This window comes from Falco punctatus, assembly GCF_963210335.1.
Source record: "Falco punctatus genome assembly, chromosome: 3".
NCBI classification, from domain to species: Eukaryota; Metazoa; Chordata; class Aves; order Falconiformes; family Falconidae; genus Falco; species Falco punctatus.
The window spans coordinates 23,476,498-23,493,662 of NC_137582.1; the positions used below are offsets into that span (position 1 = coordinate 23,476,498).

General features: G+C 36.8%; 1 protein-coding gene across 1 annotated transcript in view; it reads left to right on the top strand.

Moving 5' to 3' along the window:
* CSMD3 (CUB and Sushi multiple domains 3) overlaps nt 1-17,165 on the top strand; it is a 740,574-nt gene that overhangs the window by 705,600 nt on the left and 17,809 nt on the right. The window contains exons 64-69 of the mRNA XM_080381544.1: nt 524-703; nt 4,970-5,035; nt 7,194-7,352; nt 12,522-12,634; nt 14,809-14,896; nt 16,984-17,119. Coding sequence (XP_080237670.1) covers nt 524-703; nt 4,970-5,035; nt 7,194-7,352; nt 12,522-12,634; nt 14,809-14,896; nt 16,984-17,119 — 742 coding nt within the window. The remainder of the gene's footprint in view (nt 1-523; nt 704-4,969; nt 5,036-7,193; nt 7,353-12,521; nt 12,635-14,808; nt 14,897-16,983; nt 17,120-17,165) is intronic.

A 17,165-nucleotide genomic window follows, 5' to 3' on the forward strand; every position in this document is an offset into this window, starting at 1 on the left:
AGATAACACAAGACTCTCAGATTCTGGTGGCTATTAAAGATATAAGACACTTTGCATGAGATTAGGAATGGTAATTAATTTTTCTGCCTGATATTTAAAACTTCCCTCTTCTCCAGTTGCTCCTTGGCCTTTCATAGTGTTTTCCAAATGACCCATTTATTTACTGTTATTCAATGCTACACAGATATCCTAAGTCATGTAAGTCACAAGCCATGGTTGCTTTTAACTGTGGTAAGATATGTGCTGTTTATGTTCACTTATGCAGAAAATTAATTTTGGTGGTGCAAGTGGATTTAACCTTGTTCTTGGTCTCTTGAAATTGAAAGGTCCATTTTCAAAAGTGTATTTACAGCTCAGGAAATTAATGTATAGACTATATGGTAGGTTTTAATGTGAATTATAAAATATATTATCTTATTGATGCTTTTTTCTTCATTAGGTACCTGTCAGAATGGGTATAGGTTATTTTTTCAGAAATATTTTCACCATTTCAACTGAAAGATATTTTATCTCTTCTTTGTAGCTCACAGCTGTAAACAACCAGAAACACCAACTCATGCTAACGTTGCAGGAATGGATCTTCCCTCGCTTGGTTATACATTGATTTACACTTGTCAGCCAGGCTTCTTCCTGGCAGGAGGATCTGAGCATAGAGCCTGTAGGTCTGATGGCACATGGACTGGGAAAGTTCCAGTTTGTGAAGGTAAGCTCTTACATTTCTCACTGTATCTCTCACCTATCATATTTCAGTGAAGATGAGGCAGATTGGCAATGAGAACTAGGAGAGAGAACATTTTAAGAAGATAACTCTAATTCTTTGCCAGTTGTGTTTAATGGGACATATGGGTTCATGTACTTGTCTTTCATTTGCATGTCTAGAGGTGTCGATTCCAGGTATAATTCTGGAGGCCAAATATTTGGGTAACACCTGCTTTTAGACTGAGTCAGATGTGGACTACATTCTCATAAGCTCAGTGGAGTAAAAATCTTGATGTTTTTGCACATACCTACTAAATATAGATCAGGATCATTTTATTTGAGGAGACTGTGTCAGCTCCAAGACAGCTATCAAGCTATCACAGTTGCAATACTCCTATGATGTAGTTGCCATCACAGAAACACAGTGAGATATCTTGCACAACTGAAGTTCTGCGATGGGTGGCTATGAACTCGTCAGTAGGGATAGGTGAGGATGGAAAGGCAGTGGGATAGCCCTGTACATTGGGGAGTATTTTGACTGTTCAGAGCTTGATGATGGTGACAATAGGATTGAGTGTTTATGAGTAAGAATCAAGGGGAAGGCCAACAAGGCAGATATCATGGTGGGAGTCTGTTGCAGATCACCCAACCATGATGAAGAGGCATATAAAATATTCTAGAAGCACCTAGGAGAAGTCTCACAGTTGCTAGCCCTGGTTCTCGTGAGGGACTTCAACCTAACAGATGTCTGCTGGAAATACAACACAGCAGAAAGGAAACAGTCTAGGAGGTTCCTGGAGTGTGTGGAAGATAACTTACTGACACAGCTGCTCAGTGAGCCAACCAGAGGAGATGCCCTGCTGGATCTACTGTTTACAAACAGGGAAGGACTGGTGGGTGATGTGGTGGCTGGAGTATGTTTTGGACACAGTGATCATGAGATGATAGTTTTCAGTTCTCAGAGAAGTAAGGAGGGGGATCAGCAGAACCTCTGCCTTGGACTTCTGGAGGCTTGGGCCTGTTTAGGAGCCTGGTTAACAGAGTCCCTTGGAAGGCAGTCCTGAAGGGCAAAGGAGTCCAGGAAGTCTGGACATTCTTCAAGAAGGAAATCTTAAATGTGCAGGAGCAAGCTGTGCCCATGTGCTGAAAGACAATTTTGCGGGGAAGAAAACCAGGCTGGCTGAAAATGAGAGCTTTGGCTGAAACTCAGGAAAAAAGGGAGCATTTACCTTTTGGAAGAAGGGGCAGGTCACTCTGGAGGACTGCATGGATGTTCTGAGGTTACGCAGAGAGAAAATTAGAAGGACCAAAGCCCAAGTAGAATGGCAGGCTACTCAGCAGGACTGCAAGGATGTCATGAGGTTGTGCAGGGAGAAAATCAGAAGGGCCATAGACCAGCTAGAATTTAATCTGGCTACTACTGTAAAATACAATTAAAAACGTTTCTATAAAATACCTTAACAGTAAAAGGAGAGCTAAGGAGAATCTTCATCCTTGATTGGACGTGGAGGGAAATATAGTGACAAAATGGATGAGGTACTTAATGCTTTCTTTGCCTCAGTCTTTATTAGTAAGACCAGTGATTCTCTGGGTACCTGGCTTCATGAGCTGTAAGACAGGAACAGACACAGAACGAAGGTCTTCCAACCTTAATGATTCTATGACTCTATGCATCTATTCTAATATCGGAGAAGGATACCTAAAAGCCCAAGTAGATGCCTGAGTCACTACATGGAAATAATCTATAGGGTTTAATATTATTTTATATTTGTATGAAAGCAACAATATGCTACTTCTGAACAAAGTCTATCTTCTTTGTCCTTGATGTTTTTACTACATACTTTGTCAAGGCGGGGCATGGAGAACCTCATAGCAAAATCATGGTGAGAATGGTCTTTTTCATGTGAGATAAGAAACATTCTCAAATATAGCTATACGGCTTGGAATTCTATTTCCTGAACAATTAAGGCACCTTTCAGATTACTGATACCTCATGTTTCAGATGTGGTTATCCTCAGGGCTCTTACAGAGGCATTCAAAGGCTATAGAGCAAAACACCGCTACTTGGAAGGGAAACAGGAAATTAGTATTTTGTATTACTAAAAAGCAGGTGTTGTGGCATGTAATGCCAGGCAAGTGCTGGGGAAAAACAGAGCAGAGCTTTGGGAAAATGTTAGAAAGCTAGCTGCCAGGAAGCTTATGACTTGTTCAGTACTCAGGAAGTGTTATGGCAGACCAAATCTAATTCATGGGTTGTATTTTGATCCAAGAACTTTTCACTGATATTGAAACAAGTAGTATTATCTCTCCTATCTGATAGTAAGGAACCTTTATAAGAATTTTCTTTAAAAGCATTAAGTGTTAACTATAAGTGTATCTACCTTGTCATATAACTTAGTTGCCCAATGTCCTGAAAAAATGTTACAGAAACACAAAATTTTTAGGATCAGAGGTCTTGCTTCTTCCATTTTAGCAGTGGAGAAAACTAAGAATGAGCAACATATTTTAAAGTATTAACTCTAATTAGATAAAGTAAAATATCTGTTAAATATTTTCAATTTTTCCTGTTACAGAGGGGGGAAACATCTCTCTCCTATGGAAAGGAGAAGAGCACCAGGCCACGTTCTTCACCTGTGATTATTGACTTCACAAAAATAACTTGGAAATGGATGAAAAGGAATAAAACATTTGGAGCTGAGGGGTCTAAAAGGATCTGCAGGGGACTTAAACTAGAATTTGGTTCATTAAATACAAAATTGTAACCTTGAAAGTCCTTCTTAGCAAATACCTGGACCTAGGATTAAACTCCATAGATATCTTTTTTTTTTTTTTTTTTAGTTTTCAGTTTGTGTTTAAAATTTTTATTTAATTTTTATTTTGTATTTTAAATTTCCATTCTGAACTTGACTAGAAATGTATTCACCTTGACAAGGCTGATTGACTCAGTAGCTTTTTATACTAAAGCCCTTTGGATGATTCAGATATTTCTAAACTGAGCTTTATCTAGACAAAATGCATATGCTGTTGAAGCATGCCCTCCAGGTCAACCATGTTCAGTGAAGTTCAGTAAGTTTCTTTCAAAACAGAGAGAGGAAATAGAGAATAACCAATCAGTAGTAACAGGCAATGAGAATCTGAGGTTGAATTCCAAACTCTGCCCTTGTTTCTTGCCAGTTTGAATTTATATACCAAGAACAATACCTTCTGTCACAAGCAAAAAGTTATTCTCAAGAAAAATATTCTCAGTGCTTCTTGCTGAAGTTACCTTTTTATGCAGAAAAATGCTCAACTCAGGGGGAAGGAAGTTGCTATTCTTGTCTGTTTTTTTTAGAGTATCGACCAGAGAGAAAAGGCCTGGGTTCAAAGCCAAGATCCAAAATACAAAATATTGAAATAATCATTGGAGCAAGGAATGGAGCCTAGTGCTGCATGAGAGTATTCTTCATTAGGAGACAGAATTATGTGTCTTTTTTATAGCCCAGTGAATCCAAATTAGTTTCTGCAAAATAAAATAGCTTCAGCTGCAGGAAATGACACTGTCCCATTTCATGTAGTTCATCATCTTCAACAGTGGGAAAGTTCCTGCTCTAAGCAAAGAAATTAAATTCTCCAACTTCCAATGCTCAAATAACTTGAGCAGTTGGAGATACTCTGGACAGCCTCATTTGTTTCTTTCTTTGGGTTGCCATTCTTCGTAGCAATGATGACCATCTCCTCCATTTTTAAGAGATGAAGCATACATCTTTGGGTTTTCAGTCTTGAACATAAGATGTCATACTCAGCTCTGCTGAAGATAAGAAACATAATTTAAAACTCCCTTGTTACATATCTTTTCACTGTTTGTTGTTACATTGCTTCCAGTCAAAGCACTAATCACAGTGCTATTTTGTGTGGATCCTGATTTAAATTGCATAGCTTGCCTTAGATGACATATTAGAAGATATCTCACATATCAGGTGTATAGTCCAGGACTATGAATTTTGCCTTGTGGATTCTGAAGTGAATGCCTATGCTGTTTGGGTATTGCAAATGACTTGATATCATCCAGGTGACTGATGTAGGAGAAAATGCAGCAACAGAAGAAATCAGTGTGCATGTGCTCCTGTGATACTAAGGCTTGATACTGACTGAAATCTCATTCCTATTTGAGTGTGAAACATCTCTTATATCCTTTGTAACAAATAAATTCCATTATGGAGATGATTCTTCTAGTTTCTGAGTAACATATTTGCTACTGATTTACCTTTTTGTCATTCATTCTTTCTGACAGCTGGTTCCAAAATATTAGTGAAGGATCCCCGACCAGCTTTGGGAACACCAAGTCCCAAACTAAGTGGTAAGTGCTTTGAAGTATATATAGTTTTAAACAATTTCTGCTTAGAAAAGATGATGAGGATCAATTTAGTAAGCACTGAATGGCTTAGAATTAATAAAGTATTAGATTAGGCATCACAATAACAGAACAAAACCATAATTAATTAAATTATTCCCCAATGTTTAAGTCTGTCTAGACTATATGGTATTATTTATATCCATATACAATTTCTAACTGTTATATGATGAGAGTTTTATTGGTTTCACTGAAATCACTTTGTTCTGTGTAAGATCCTGTGCAATTTACCCATTAAAAAGCTATATTGCTTACCTAGAAATAATTGAAAAGACATGTTATTTCATTTTTTTTCATGGTCTTGCACTTCTTTTAAATAGTGCTAATTTAAATTGCTTTACCTAAATACTTCAGTATTGGTCTTAAACTTAGCCTTCAAAAAAGCTAATTTTAGCCTAAAGAGGGTAGTGTCTCTAATTCTGGCTAAATTCAACTCCAGTTTTAACTGACTTACTAAAGAAGACTGTCTTGGGATGTCCTGATTGGATACAAGAGAAACCTTTCTCTGTCCAATGAAGAGGCTTTTTGAAAAGAGCAGTCTCCTTAACTAATAATGGCCTTTGACTATAACCCTATTAAATGTCTGCCAATAATAATAATAAAAAAGATTTAAAAGCAATTCCTTAGCACAGGGTGTTGGGGAGCTTTTTTTTTTTTTTTTTTTTTTTGTGTTGGTATTTAACAGGTTGCACACTGCTTCAAAACTGTGTTTGTCAGTGATTTACTGTGTGGTAGGGTGGTTGTCATTATTGTCAGGTTTTTTCATTCATCGCACTTTTTGTACAATCCCAATTAATTGCAAATAAAATACGTAAAGTTCAGGTTTCCTGAAAGTAGGGAAATAAATTTCAGGCAGATCACAAATCAACAGCATCAGACTGCTTGCATCATGTAGTTTTTGCTTGCAGTTTGCAGGCCCAGTTTTGATGTGTTTACTTGTAAAAAATATATGCGTGTGTATATATATATATATACGCACATACAGAAAACCTAGGAAAGCTCTTTTGCCCTTTATGGGAAAGACAGCCTATCACTGTGACCCCTAAAATAAATGCTGAAGAAAGACTTCTAGGTATTCCAGTGTGCCCCAGTCTTGAATTTTGGGATATCCCGGGAAAGACGCAAATATTCTTCTGTGCTTTTGTGACATAAGATGCCAATGCACACAAATCCTAGAGTTTTAAGTACAGGGTGAGTGACCCCAAATAATGTGAAAGTGCTGATTTTAAGTCATGATTATTTGTTATAGAAATAAGTTTGATACATTTACTTTGGAAAGCATAGTAAATCCACCCTAAGTCACCATCAATGTAATTGTTTAAATGGTATCTCATGCTAAGATTTTAAGGATTTGCATATATATGTTTTTACTAGATAAGTAACATTATTTATTTTTTTTAACTGTACTGTTGCTGGAAGAACATTACTTAAATTAATCATTCTACAGTTGGATAATGATAAATACTAAATGTAAAGGTATAAATACAGTGTGTTTATTCTCCCTGCAGTCTATGAACTCTTTTAAATTTTAAATTAAGGCATTTCTTTTTTTTTTTCTCCTGGTGAAGCTAATAATTTGTTAAGCATTTGAAGACAAGACAAAACTTCTTATTTTTCATTAGAAAAAGTGACTAGGTAATAAAGAAAATGCTTATAATCATCTATTATCATTTAAATATGCTCATAAAATTTTTGATAACTGAGTTGATATTAATTTCTGCAAAATTTAATCCTAGATGTATGTCTCCACATGACTGTGCTGGCATAGAAAATATTCTGTAGTGAGGGGAATCTGGTCTTTTGGTTACAGCTGTTAAATTAGAATTTGTGAAGTTAGTTTAATTTTAAGACATGTCCGTATTTGAGGAAAGGAGCAAATTAAGGTACAGTTGTGGTTGTGTTCTTCAGTACAAATACATTTCTTTCATAAATGTTCATGCCAGGTTTCCATGGGTTTTATTTGAAGATTATGCCTAATAGACTTAAAAATGGAGAACGTAAAGTAGAGAAAATGCTAATATTTATCACACATTTTGTTGGATGCTTGACTTCATAAGTACTAAATATTGCAAAATGTATTGAAATATATTTTATGTCTATATAGTTCCTGATGATGTATTTGCCCAAAATTATATATGGAAAGGGTCTTACAATTACAAAAGCAAGAAACAGCCAATGACTTTGACAGTCACCAGTTTCAATGCAACTTCAGGAAGAGTAAATGCAACACTTACAAACAGCAACATGGAATTGCTGCTATCAGGTATGGGATAAGAAAAACTCATTTCCATTTATTTTTTTCTGACTTATATATATATAAAGTTCCCTGTAACTTTATACATGCAACTTAAACTTTTAACATCTTTTGGAAACTTTCTTAGCTTATCAAATACATTTTCATTCTAGTTCAGTTCCTCTTCAAAAGTGGGGATTTTTCCACCTTTTCCTTCCCTCCTCTTTTTTAATTTCCCAGGTTTTATTGGAGTTAATAGACAATGAGGAATGAAAGAATCATCCTAATTCTCATTCTTCTTCCTTAAATATTAAAAATAAAATTAAATTCCTGTTCCTACAGTTTTCTTAATGCTTAATTGTACCATTTCCCTATGATAGCCTATTACTGACTAATACACAATATGATGAGGCTGATATGTGTTAACTTAGCAAGGCAGAGATACATAATGAACATGGAGAGCAAGGGGGGATGACACTTGTTAGACTAGCTGATATCATTGTAAAAAGTAGAATCATAGTATCAGAGAATCATTTCAGTTGGAAAAGACCTTTAAGATCATCAAGTCCAACCGTTACTCTAGCTTTGCCAAGTCCACACCACTAAACCATGTCCCAAAGTACCACATGTATGCATCCTTTAAATATCCCCAGGGATAGTGCCTTAACCACTTCCCTGGCTAGCCTGTTCCAGTGCTTGATAACTCTTTTGGAGAAGAGATTTTTCCTAATATTCAAACTAAACCTCCCCTGGCACTACTGGAGACCATTTCCTCTCATCCTCTCACTTGGTACCTGGGAGAATAGACTTAAACCCACATCACTACAACCTCCTTTCAGGTAGTTATAGAGAGTGATAAAGTCCCCCCTGAGCCTTCTGTTCTCCAGGATAAACAACCTCAGCTGCTCCTCATAAGACTTATGCTCCAGACCCTTCACTGGCTTTGTTGCCCTTCTCTGGACATGCTCCAGCACCTCAGTGTCTTTCTTGTAGTGAGAGGCCCAAAACTGAACACAGTATTCAAGGTATGACCTCACCAGTTCTGACGACAGGAGGACAATCACTTCCCTAGTCCTGCTGGCCACACTATTTTGGATACAAGCCAGGATGCTGTTGGCCTTCTTGGCCACCTGGGCACGCTGCTGGCTCATGTTCAGCCAGCTGTTGACCAGCACCCTCAGGTCCTTTTCCACCAGGCAGCTTTCCAGCCAAGCTCCCCCAGGCTGTAGAGTTGCATGGCGTTGTTATGAACAAAGTGCAGGACTCGGCACTTCTTCTTGAACTTCATACAATTGGCCTTGGCCCATTGATCCACCCTGCCCAGATCCCTATGTAGAACCTTCCTGCCCTTGAGCAGATCAATACTCCCCCCCAAACTTGGTGTCATCTGCAGACTTACTGGGGGTGCACGCAATCTCCTCATCCAGATCATTGATAAAGATACAAAACAGAACTGGATCCAATACTAAGTCCTGGGGAACACCAACTGTGACCAGCCACCAACTAGATGTAACACTGTTTACCACCGTTCATTGAGCTCAGCCATCCAGCCAGCTTTTTACCCAGTGAAGAGTATTTCTATCCAAGCCATGAGCAGCCAGCTTCTCCAGGAGAATGCTGTGGGAAACGGTGTCAAAGGCTTTACCAAGGTCCAGGTAGACAACATCCACAGCCTTTCTGTGATCCATTAGGTGGGTTGTCTTGTCATAGGAGATCAGGTCAGTCAAGCAGCACCTGCCTTTCATAAACCCATGCTTGGCCTGATCCTCCGATTGTCCTGTACATGCTGCATGATGGCACTTAAGATGAGCTGCTCCATAACCTTCCCTGGCATCGAGGTCAGGCTGAGAGGCCTGTAGTTTCCTGTATCCTTCTTCTGGCCCTTCTTGAACATGAGCATCACATTTGCTAACCTCCAGTCAACTGGAACCTCCCTGTTTATACAGGACTGCTGATAAATGATTGAAAGTGGCTGGGTGAGCTCCTCTGCCAGCTCCCTCAGTGTCCTCCGGCGGATCCCTTTTGGCCCCACAGATACGTGTGTGTCTAAGTGGTGTAGCAGGTCACTGCCCATTTCCCCTTAGATTATGGAGGCTTCATTCTGCTCCCTGTCCCTTTCTTCCAACTCAGTGGGCTGGGTTCCCAGCTAAGTAGCTCCCTTCATACTGTGGTTTCAAAAGAAGCCCTTGATTGCAACAGTGGTTTATGATACTCCACAGTCCCCGACATTCAGAGCACTGTTGCCATGGTTATGTTGTCACAATATGCACAGTTCTCTATGCTGTGAACAATCAGCAGAAACTACAGATATGGCTTGACAAGCAAGTAAACAAAAATACTGTAAAAAATGTTAAGGTTGATAGTTGGGAATTTTTTTGTTGTTTTTAAAACTCTGTCAGTTTCTTAATTGAGACATCTCAGCCACACAGACAAAGGGCCTATCACACAGCAGGAGTGACACGCTATATAGCACAGGGGGATGAATAAGCATAAAAGAACTCAAAACTTAGTTTCTTGAAACTTTACCTTCTGTCTAGAACCTTTTTGAAAGGACTGAAGAAACCTAAAAATTGCATCAGATGGAACACTGGTGGTTTTAATCTTATTTATCAGTTAAGGACCACTCTCTCTGAAGTAGTTTAGCACCACTCATTTTTCACCAGAGGTGTTAGTAAGGACAGAAGTGAAAGAACATTAACCTATTGGAAAAAGGCATCCTAACCTGAATTGAAATTTTGAGATGCTCATCTTGCCATAGTCTGTAGTGAAAGTCTAGGGTGAATAAACTAATGGAGAGGACAAAGTTGAATGCCTTTTCTTAGTTAGGTTATATATGGGCATATGATCTGTTTCCATTTTGTAAGTTTTTTTGTTTTCTCAGATTAACAGCCAGCAAGACAGATGTGGCCATGCTTTTTCTGCTCTGGAATTTATTTTTAACAGAACAACATCACCTACCCTTTTCTTCTGAACATGCATACAAAACTCTGTTAGTCTGAAAACTCTGTGGTCTCCCAGATCATCTCTTTGCAGCATTGCAGTCCAATATTAAGCTATTCCGTTGTGCCAGCATTTCTTCTTTCTCTACCTTAAGAGATGCAAAGAGCGCTAAGTACCTGGGTATTTCCTTCCTTCCACTACTGTGTGAGCTAGTGTTTTTGTGCAGCCTTAGATATTTCTTCTTCACTGGACAGTGTGGTGGCTGGACCTTGGTTGGATGCCAGGTGCCCACCAAGCAGGTCAATCTTCCTCACTCTTTTCCACTGCTCCAGCGTGGTGTCCTACCCATGGGAGACAGTCCTCCATGAACTTCTGCATTGTGGGTCCCCCAACAGGGTCACAAGCCCAGCCCCAAACCTGCCCTAGCCGGGGCTCCTCGCCATGGGGGGTCACAGGCCCTGTCAGGAGCTGTTCCAGCGCGGGCTGCCCACAGGGTCACAGCCTCCTTCGGGCACCCCGTGGTGCTCTGGTGTGGGGCCCTGCACGGGCTGCAGGTGGGGATCTGCTCCCCCGCCACCCTCCATGGGCTGAGGGGCACAGCCTGCCTCACCGGGGGCTGCACCACGGGCTGGGGGGGAACCTCTGCTCCGGCGCCTGGGGCACCTCCTGCTTCACTGCCCTTGGTGCCTGCACAGCTGTTTCCCTTACATATTCTCAGTCTTCTTCTCTGGCTGCTGCTGTGTAGCAGTTTTTTCCTGTTCTTAAGTGCATCACAGGGGTACTACCACTGTTGCTGATGAGCTCGGCCTTGGCCAGCAGTGAGTCTGTCTTGGAGCTGGCCAGCATTGATGCGGTTAGACACAGGGTTCTCACACAAGCTAACCCTGTAGCCCTGCTGCTACCAGAACCCAATACTGAGAGCCAGTACCTCTCCTGTATCTCAGTGCTGTCTTCAGTTCTTGTTCACATCACAGAATTTGGATGAACATAAAAATGGGAAATAACCAAAATTAACAGTATGCTATGTTACTGGAGTTTTCGGTTAATAAAAAGATATCTAGTTTAGTTCATGCGTAGCTAACACATACTAGCTATAGCTAGTCTGAAGTCATCCCAATATGTTAGTCAGTATAAATTAGCAAAAAAAAAAAAGGGGGGGGGGGGGGGGGGGGCAGGGATGACCAGTGTTTCAGTCTAATTCATTCATAGTACGAAGTCTGTTCCTTGATGCATTGAGTCAATAAACCAGTGAATTCTAATTTCAGTTTTGTGGAACTTTCTGGAGGTGGAAGTATAATTGTTTGGGGATTCATTTTTTTTTTTTTTTCTTTAGCCATCATTAGGTTTTATTCATGTAAAATGTAATGCAACCTTGGATGATTCTACAAATTGAAGACTTCATATAAAGTGCACAGTAATTTCAGTACTCTGCCAGAAGGGAAATGATCCTACTAGAGAGGTCTTTCTATTTAAAATCTGAAGTTTAAAACCATTAATTGATAGCAATGATTAAAAGGGGTGGGGGTGGTGGAAATCTTGACTGTGTTTTCACTGTTCACCATTGTCTTTGTAACAGAAGATTAAATCAGTAAGCATACTATATTATTTTATTTTCATTCTCCAGATTAACAAATTAATTTATTTGGGTTCTAAATATTTCTTTTGCAGGAATGAAAATGAGTCAATTTATTATGCTTACTAAACAAATACGGTTATATACAAGTCTCGTAATTGTCTGGAAGAAACTGTGTTGTAATATTGACTGATGAGGAACAATTCCATTTTCTGAGATATTTTCAAATCTAGAATTTTTTAATGTAGCATGAGCTTTTGGAAAAGAATTGGATGTTCCTATTGTCATCTTCTTCACCTAATAGCTAAATTACAAATAGTGACAGTGGGGATGTGAGACTCAAATACGTTATGCCTGATTCAGAACAGTGTTTTCCATCTCATCTGAGATTACTGTCAATGTTTTTTCTGAGACTTGTAACCATAACAGTTAAGTAACATCTGTGTGTATAGGGTTTCCTTTCTGTCCTCTCTACAGGCTAAGCTAAAACCAGTTTCTATTGAAATCCTATGAAAATTTAAATAATTTCACAGAAGAATGCATGTTGCTAAACTAAAATGTTGGTAACAGTACTACCTATTCTTCCTACTTTCCATTTTTAAGGCAAGGGATTAAATGATTATTCTAAAGATGAAATTATTTCTCTACTCAACACAAATATAAATTTTTAAAACTGTATTCTACAGGAGTGTATAAAAGCCAGGAAGCTCGGCTAATGCTCCACATATATCTCATTAAAGCACCCTCCCATACATCTGTGAGCAAATTGAAAGAGGAAAAATGGGCTATGGATGGTTTTGTGAGTATATTTCTGCTACAAAAGTGATAGATTTTGTTGTTGTTGTTGTTTGAAATCATACTGGTCTTCTACACCCAAAAAATCCTGAGATATATCAAATGGAATCTTTTTAGCAATGCTGATTCATTAAATGAAATGAAAATCTTTTTCTAAGACATAGAAGACCAGTCTGAGGGGAAATATGGAAACAGTAATACTGTGTAAACATAATTATAATGCACATTAACACAGAAGTCTTTATTCTACTTCTTTATTTTTATTCCAATATATTGAGAAAATTTATCATTGTGATAATATAATAATTTATATTAATGTTTTATTATAAAATATAATGTTAATATTATAAAAATATCATTAGGCTAGCAGCCATATTTTACTTAATGGTGATAGTTTTATATTGTATTTTGGTATTAATATGATGTTACATACCATGAAAAAGCTGAACTGTTACATGTATCGGGAAAACAAAATAGATTTCTCTAATCAAGCATTAAGCCCCTTGGAGGTTCTGGGGCTGAGCTCATTCTTTAAAAAGGAGAAAAGAGTTCATAGCTGAGAGGAGGCAAAGTGAAAGAGAGGTGTAAAAAGAAGGAACAGCACAGGTGCCTTGGATGTGTTTAAACCATGAAAAGGAAATCACTTCAGAGAACAGACAGAAAAAACAAACATCCCCCAAGATAATGCTAAGGCTGGAAAAAGATGAGTCTGTTGGGGACCCGAGACACTTTATTTGCCAGAGAAGATGGCAGACTTTTCAGAAAAGAAAGGGCCTAAAATAATTTGGATGATAATAAACACTCATACATCCCTATTACACCGTACCATTTTTCAAGGAATTTGTCTGTTTTCTTAGTTTCACCTACTGTTAAAAGCACTATAGGGACATCCGTATGGGTGCATATGCCAAAAGAAGAGAAGAGGTGTACATTGAAGTGTACACATAAATTTATATTTGTATAACTTGTGGCATTGCTTCCATAATAATTTTTCAAAAAGATGTAGAACAAAACAAAAACCAAAGCAAAAATCCCTAAACTGCCTAAACAATAAATATAGTGTTAAAAGGGCTTATCTCCCTTGGTTTGTACAAACTTTATGCTTCATAAGCATGCCTCTGAGTTAAAAAAAAAAAATATGATAAAAGCAAGAAATTTACTTTCAAATTTCTAAATGTACAAAAGTATGCAGTACAGTCCCTATTATTTCATATGCTATTTACACACTGTCCTTATTTGACCGTTTTCTCCTTTTTTCATCTGTTTTGGTGCTTTTTTGTTTTTTGGGGGTTTGTTTTGTTTTGTTTTTTGTTTTTAACACTGTAATAGCTCAAACAGGTTGTTTTACCCCAAAGTAAGAATCTCACCTGAGAAATGCACCCTTTCTTCAGTGAAAACAGCTTCAGATCATTACTGAAGACATACTGTTGCCTTGAGAAAGGGAAGCTTAAGGGAAAATCTTGAAGGAACCTGCCTTGGGACCATTGAATTTAAACCTAATAACAATCCTGGGAAGGAAGTACCGTAAATTTGAACACAATGTGTTAGTTTAGAATGTACTTACCTTAATAAGGGAGGTATTCATAAGATCACCACTCTTTTCTTTCTCCATCAATTCTTTTAGTTATACTAGCATATTTTGATCTTGTACCAAAGCCTTATTCAATATTCTTCCTGTCTACAGCTGTATAATTAAGTAATTATTGGGATAAGTGCTAGAAAGAACGAAGGAACTAACTGTCAATTGAATGTGAGGTCTTTTTTATTTACTTTTAAAGTAATGATTAAAAAATCAACACTTGCATCTTTTAAGATTACCTACAATAAAACCTTTGCCATCTACTTCCTAAACAAATCAGTTAATTTTGAAGTACATAAGTTGCTTAGAAACACTGACATCTTGATTTTCCAGAAACTTTAAGTTGTTGTTTTAAAGAAATAATACAGTTAAAGGTAGTATAAGGTAGTATATGTGACCATAAGCTACCATGCCTAAGTTGTGCCTTTAACAGTTCTGTCTTTTCTTTTTAAATGTATAGATTTCTGAGAAAAAAAGAGGCCTTTTTTAGTCAGGAAAAAGCTACCAGACAAGCATATTAGGATATCTCTCTTCAATTAGATATTATTAACTTCTAACAAACTTTTCCCCATTTAATTCGAAGTACTATTTGTCTACAGGTATCTGCTGAACCTGATGGAGCAACATATGTTTTTCAAGGATTCATCCAGGGTAAAGATTATGGACAATTTGGACTGCAAAGATTAGGTATTCAGCAAATTGGATGTTTTTAACAGTATATTGTTCCATGTTCTGTTTTATTATTATGTCCAGTAGTATAAGGATATCCACAGGATGTTAGCAGTATTGGCATTTTATAGAATATTGAGATATTTATATTTTTAAAGTCTCATTTAAATAGTACTTACAAAGATTGTTTTGTCAGAAGTTGTAAGGAATTATAAATGCCTTACCTTGTACTGCTTAGTATAGCTATACATTTGTAATGTTTTGACCAATGTTGCTCTATGAATATATGTAAAATGCATTTAGTTTCACATCTTAATAACTAGTTAGAGAACCCATGTTGCAGAATGCTCTGATAAACTGGTTTCTTGCTCATGGTGCTGAAACAACATTTCACCTAAACATTTGCTAAAGAGTGAAACTGCAAAATCTTTATGTTACACATATGTTACTTACTCGGTAAGCATTTGTTTCCTAAAAATTGACAACTTGGTTCTATACTTTATTCTAAATGAAACGAAGAGTCTTTATTTATCCTTTCTTGGAGAATTATAACCTTTAAGAAAATTAATTTACTTTTCTGATACAGTCTTAAGAACTGTGATATTTCTCCTTCCACAAGAATTTTAATTTAGTTAATACTAAATTCTTGAATGATGAAATACTACTGGAAATGCTTTAGAAGATGAATTATTTTTCAGTGATGTAATTGCTCCTTAGACAGAGCGCTTATCTTCAACTAAAATTCCTATATGTGGATGTAAAAGTAAGTTTTTTTCAGCCACAAACTATTATCCATTCTGTTTCATTAAAAGCAGGAAATTCTTTAATTCTTGTGTGTGCTGGGAGGATTTATTAGTGAATGCATGAAGTAAAGGCATTTTTTTCTTTTTCCGCAGTACTAAGTCACAGTAAAATGCACTGGTTTGGATCTTGATTTTCACTGTATTTGCATATGCAAATTCTTTAAAAATAATTTCTAGAAATATCTTTATCAAGAAATATTTTATTTAAATGAATATAAAAATAGTTATTTCCTTTTCTTAACTTCTTCAAAATATTTGATAGCCATCTAACAAGAATTAAAATGCAAGACTTCCTTGGCAGTTTTTTGATCAATTCTTATGAAAATTTTATTTCTTCATTTGATTTTCAGAGATTTTTTTTTATTTTTTTTTAGTTTTATATCTTCTAAGAACAGAATGGTTCACTCAGGTTTAGATTCCATACAAGAATTAATTGTAGTTATTATAATCAATAATACAGTTACAGAGAGATTTACTATCATTGAACAGATTTTGTTTAGCATGCTTAGCACTTAATTATTTAATGTACACAAACACAAAATACTTTCTCTGAAACAAAATATTTTGACTGCTGTTCCCATAAAATTTTCCTCACAGCTTTTAATTTATTTTTCTGTGCTTTAGTATGTTGACTGTCCATTTGTTTCTTTTTGTTCAGTCATTTGTTTTGTTGGGGGGGGTTATTATTATTTTCTATATATTACCTTGTAAGATCAAGAAAGTCAGAAAATATTATGATCTATGCAATTCTTAAAAGTTCCAGTTCACAACTTAAAAATTAACTTAGAAGCTGAATTGTTATTCCTTTCCTCACATTAAAAAAAGTGTATATCTTGTCTGTCTAGATAATCTAGATAATGTGTTTCTCAACCATGCAGCAGCTCATATTCGTATTTTTACAATGTGCAGTATTTATTAATTTCTGAACTATACAAATATAATCAATAATATAATCAAATGTGCATTGTTACAAATTTGACTTTTTTGTAACATAGTACATTAATGTGTATTAATAACATCCAAATCCTGAATCCCATAAAGAATTATGCTGTAAGATATTTACTGTACCAGAGTATACATATTGCTGTTCCAACATTTTGCATCCACTTTTTAATCAGAATGTGGTATACCACACTACATTTACTTTCCAGGTGGTCTCAGCATACAGCTATATGTATACAGCTGAAAACACTGTGATGATCTGATCACAAGGTGTTACTGAAGTCTGAAGTTTATTGAGCAGGATGTGCCAGGGTAACAGACACATATATTATATTACTTCTTTTTTCTTCTTCTTTTTAGGTCTTAACATGTCTGAAGGTTCAATTTCTTCTAATCAACCACATGGTACAAATAGTAGTTCAGTGGCCATTGCTATCCTTGTGCCTTTCTTTGCCCTTATATTTGCTGGTTTTGGCTTTTATCTTTATAAACAAAGGTATGTAAAAAATATGTATATAGAACTGCTGTGTGACTTGGTGTTT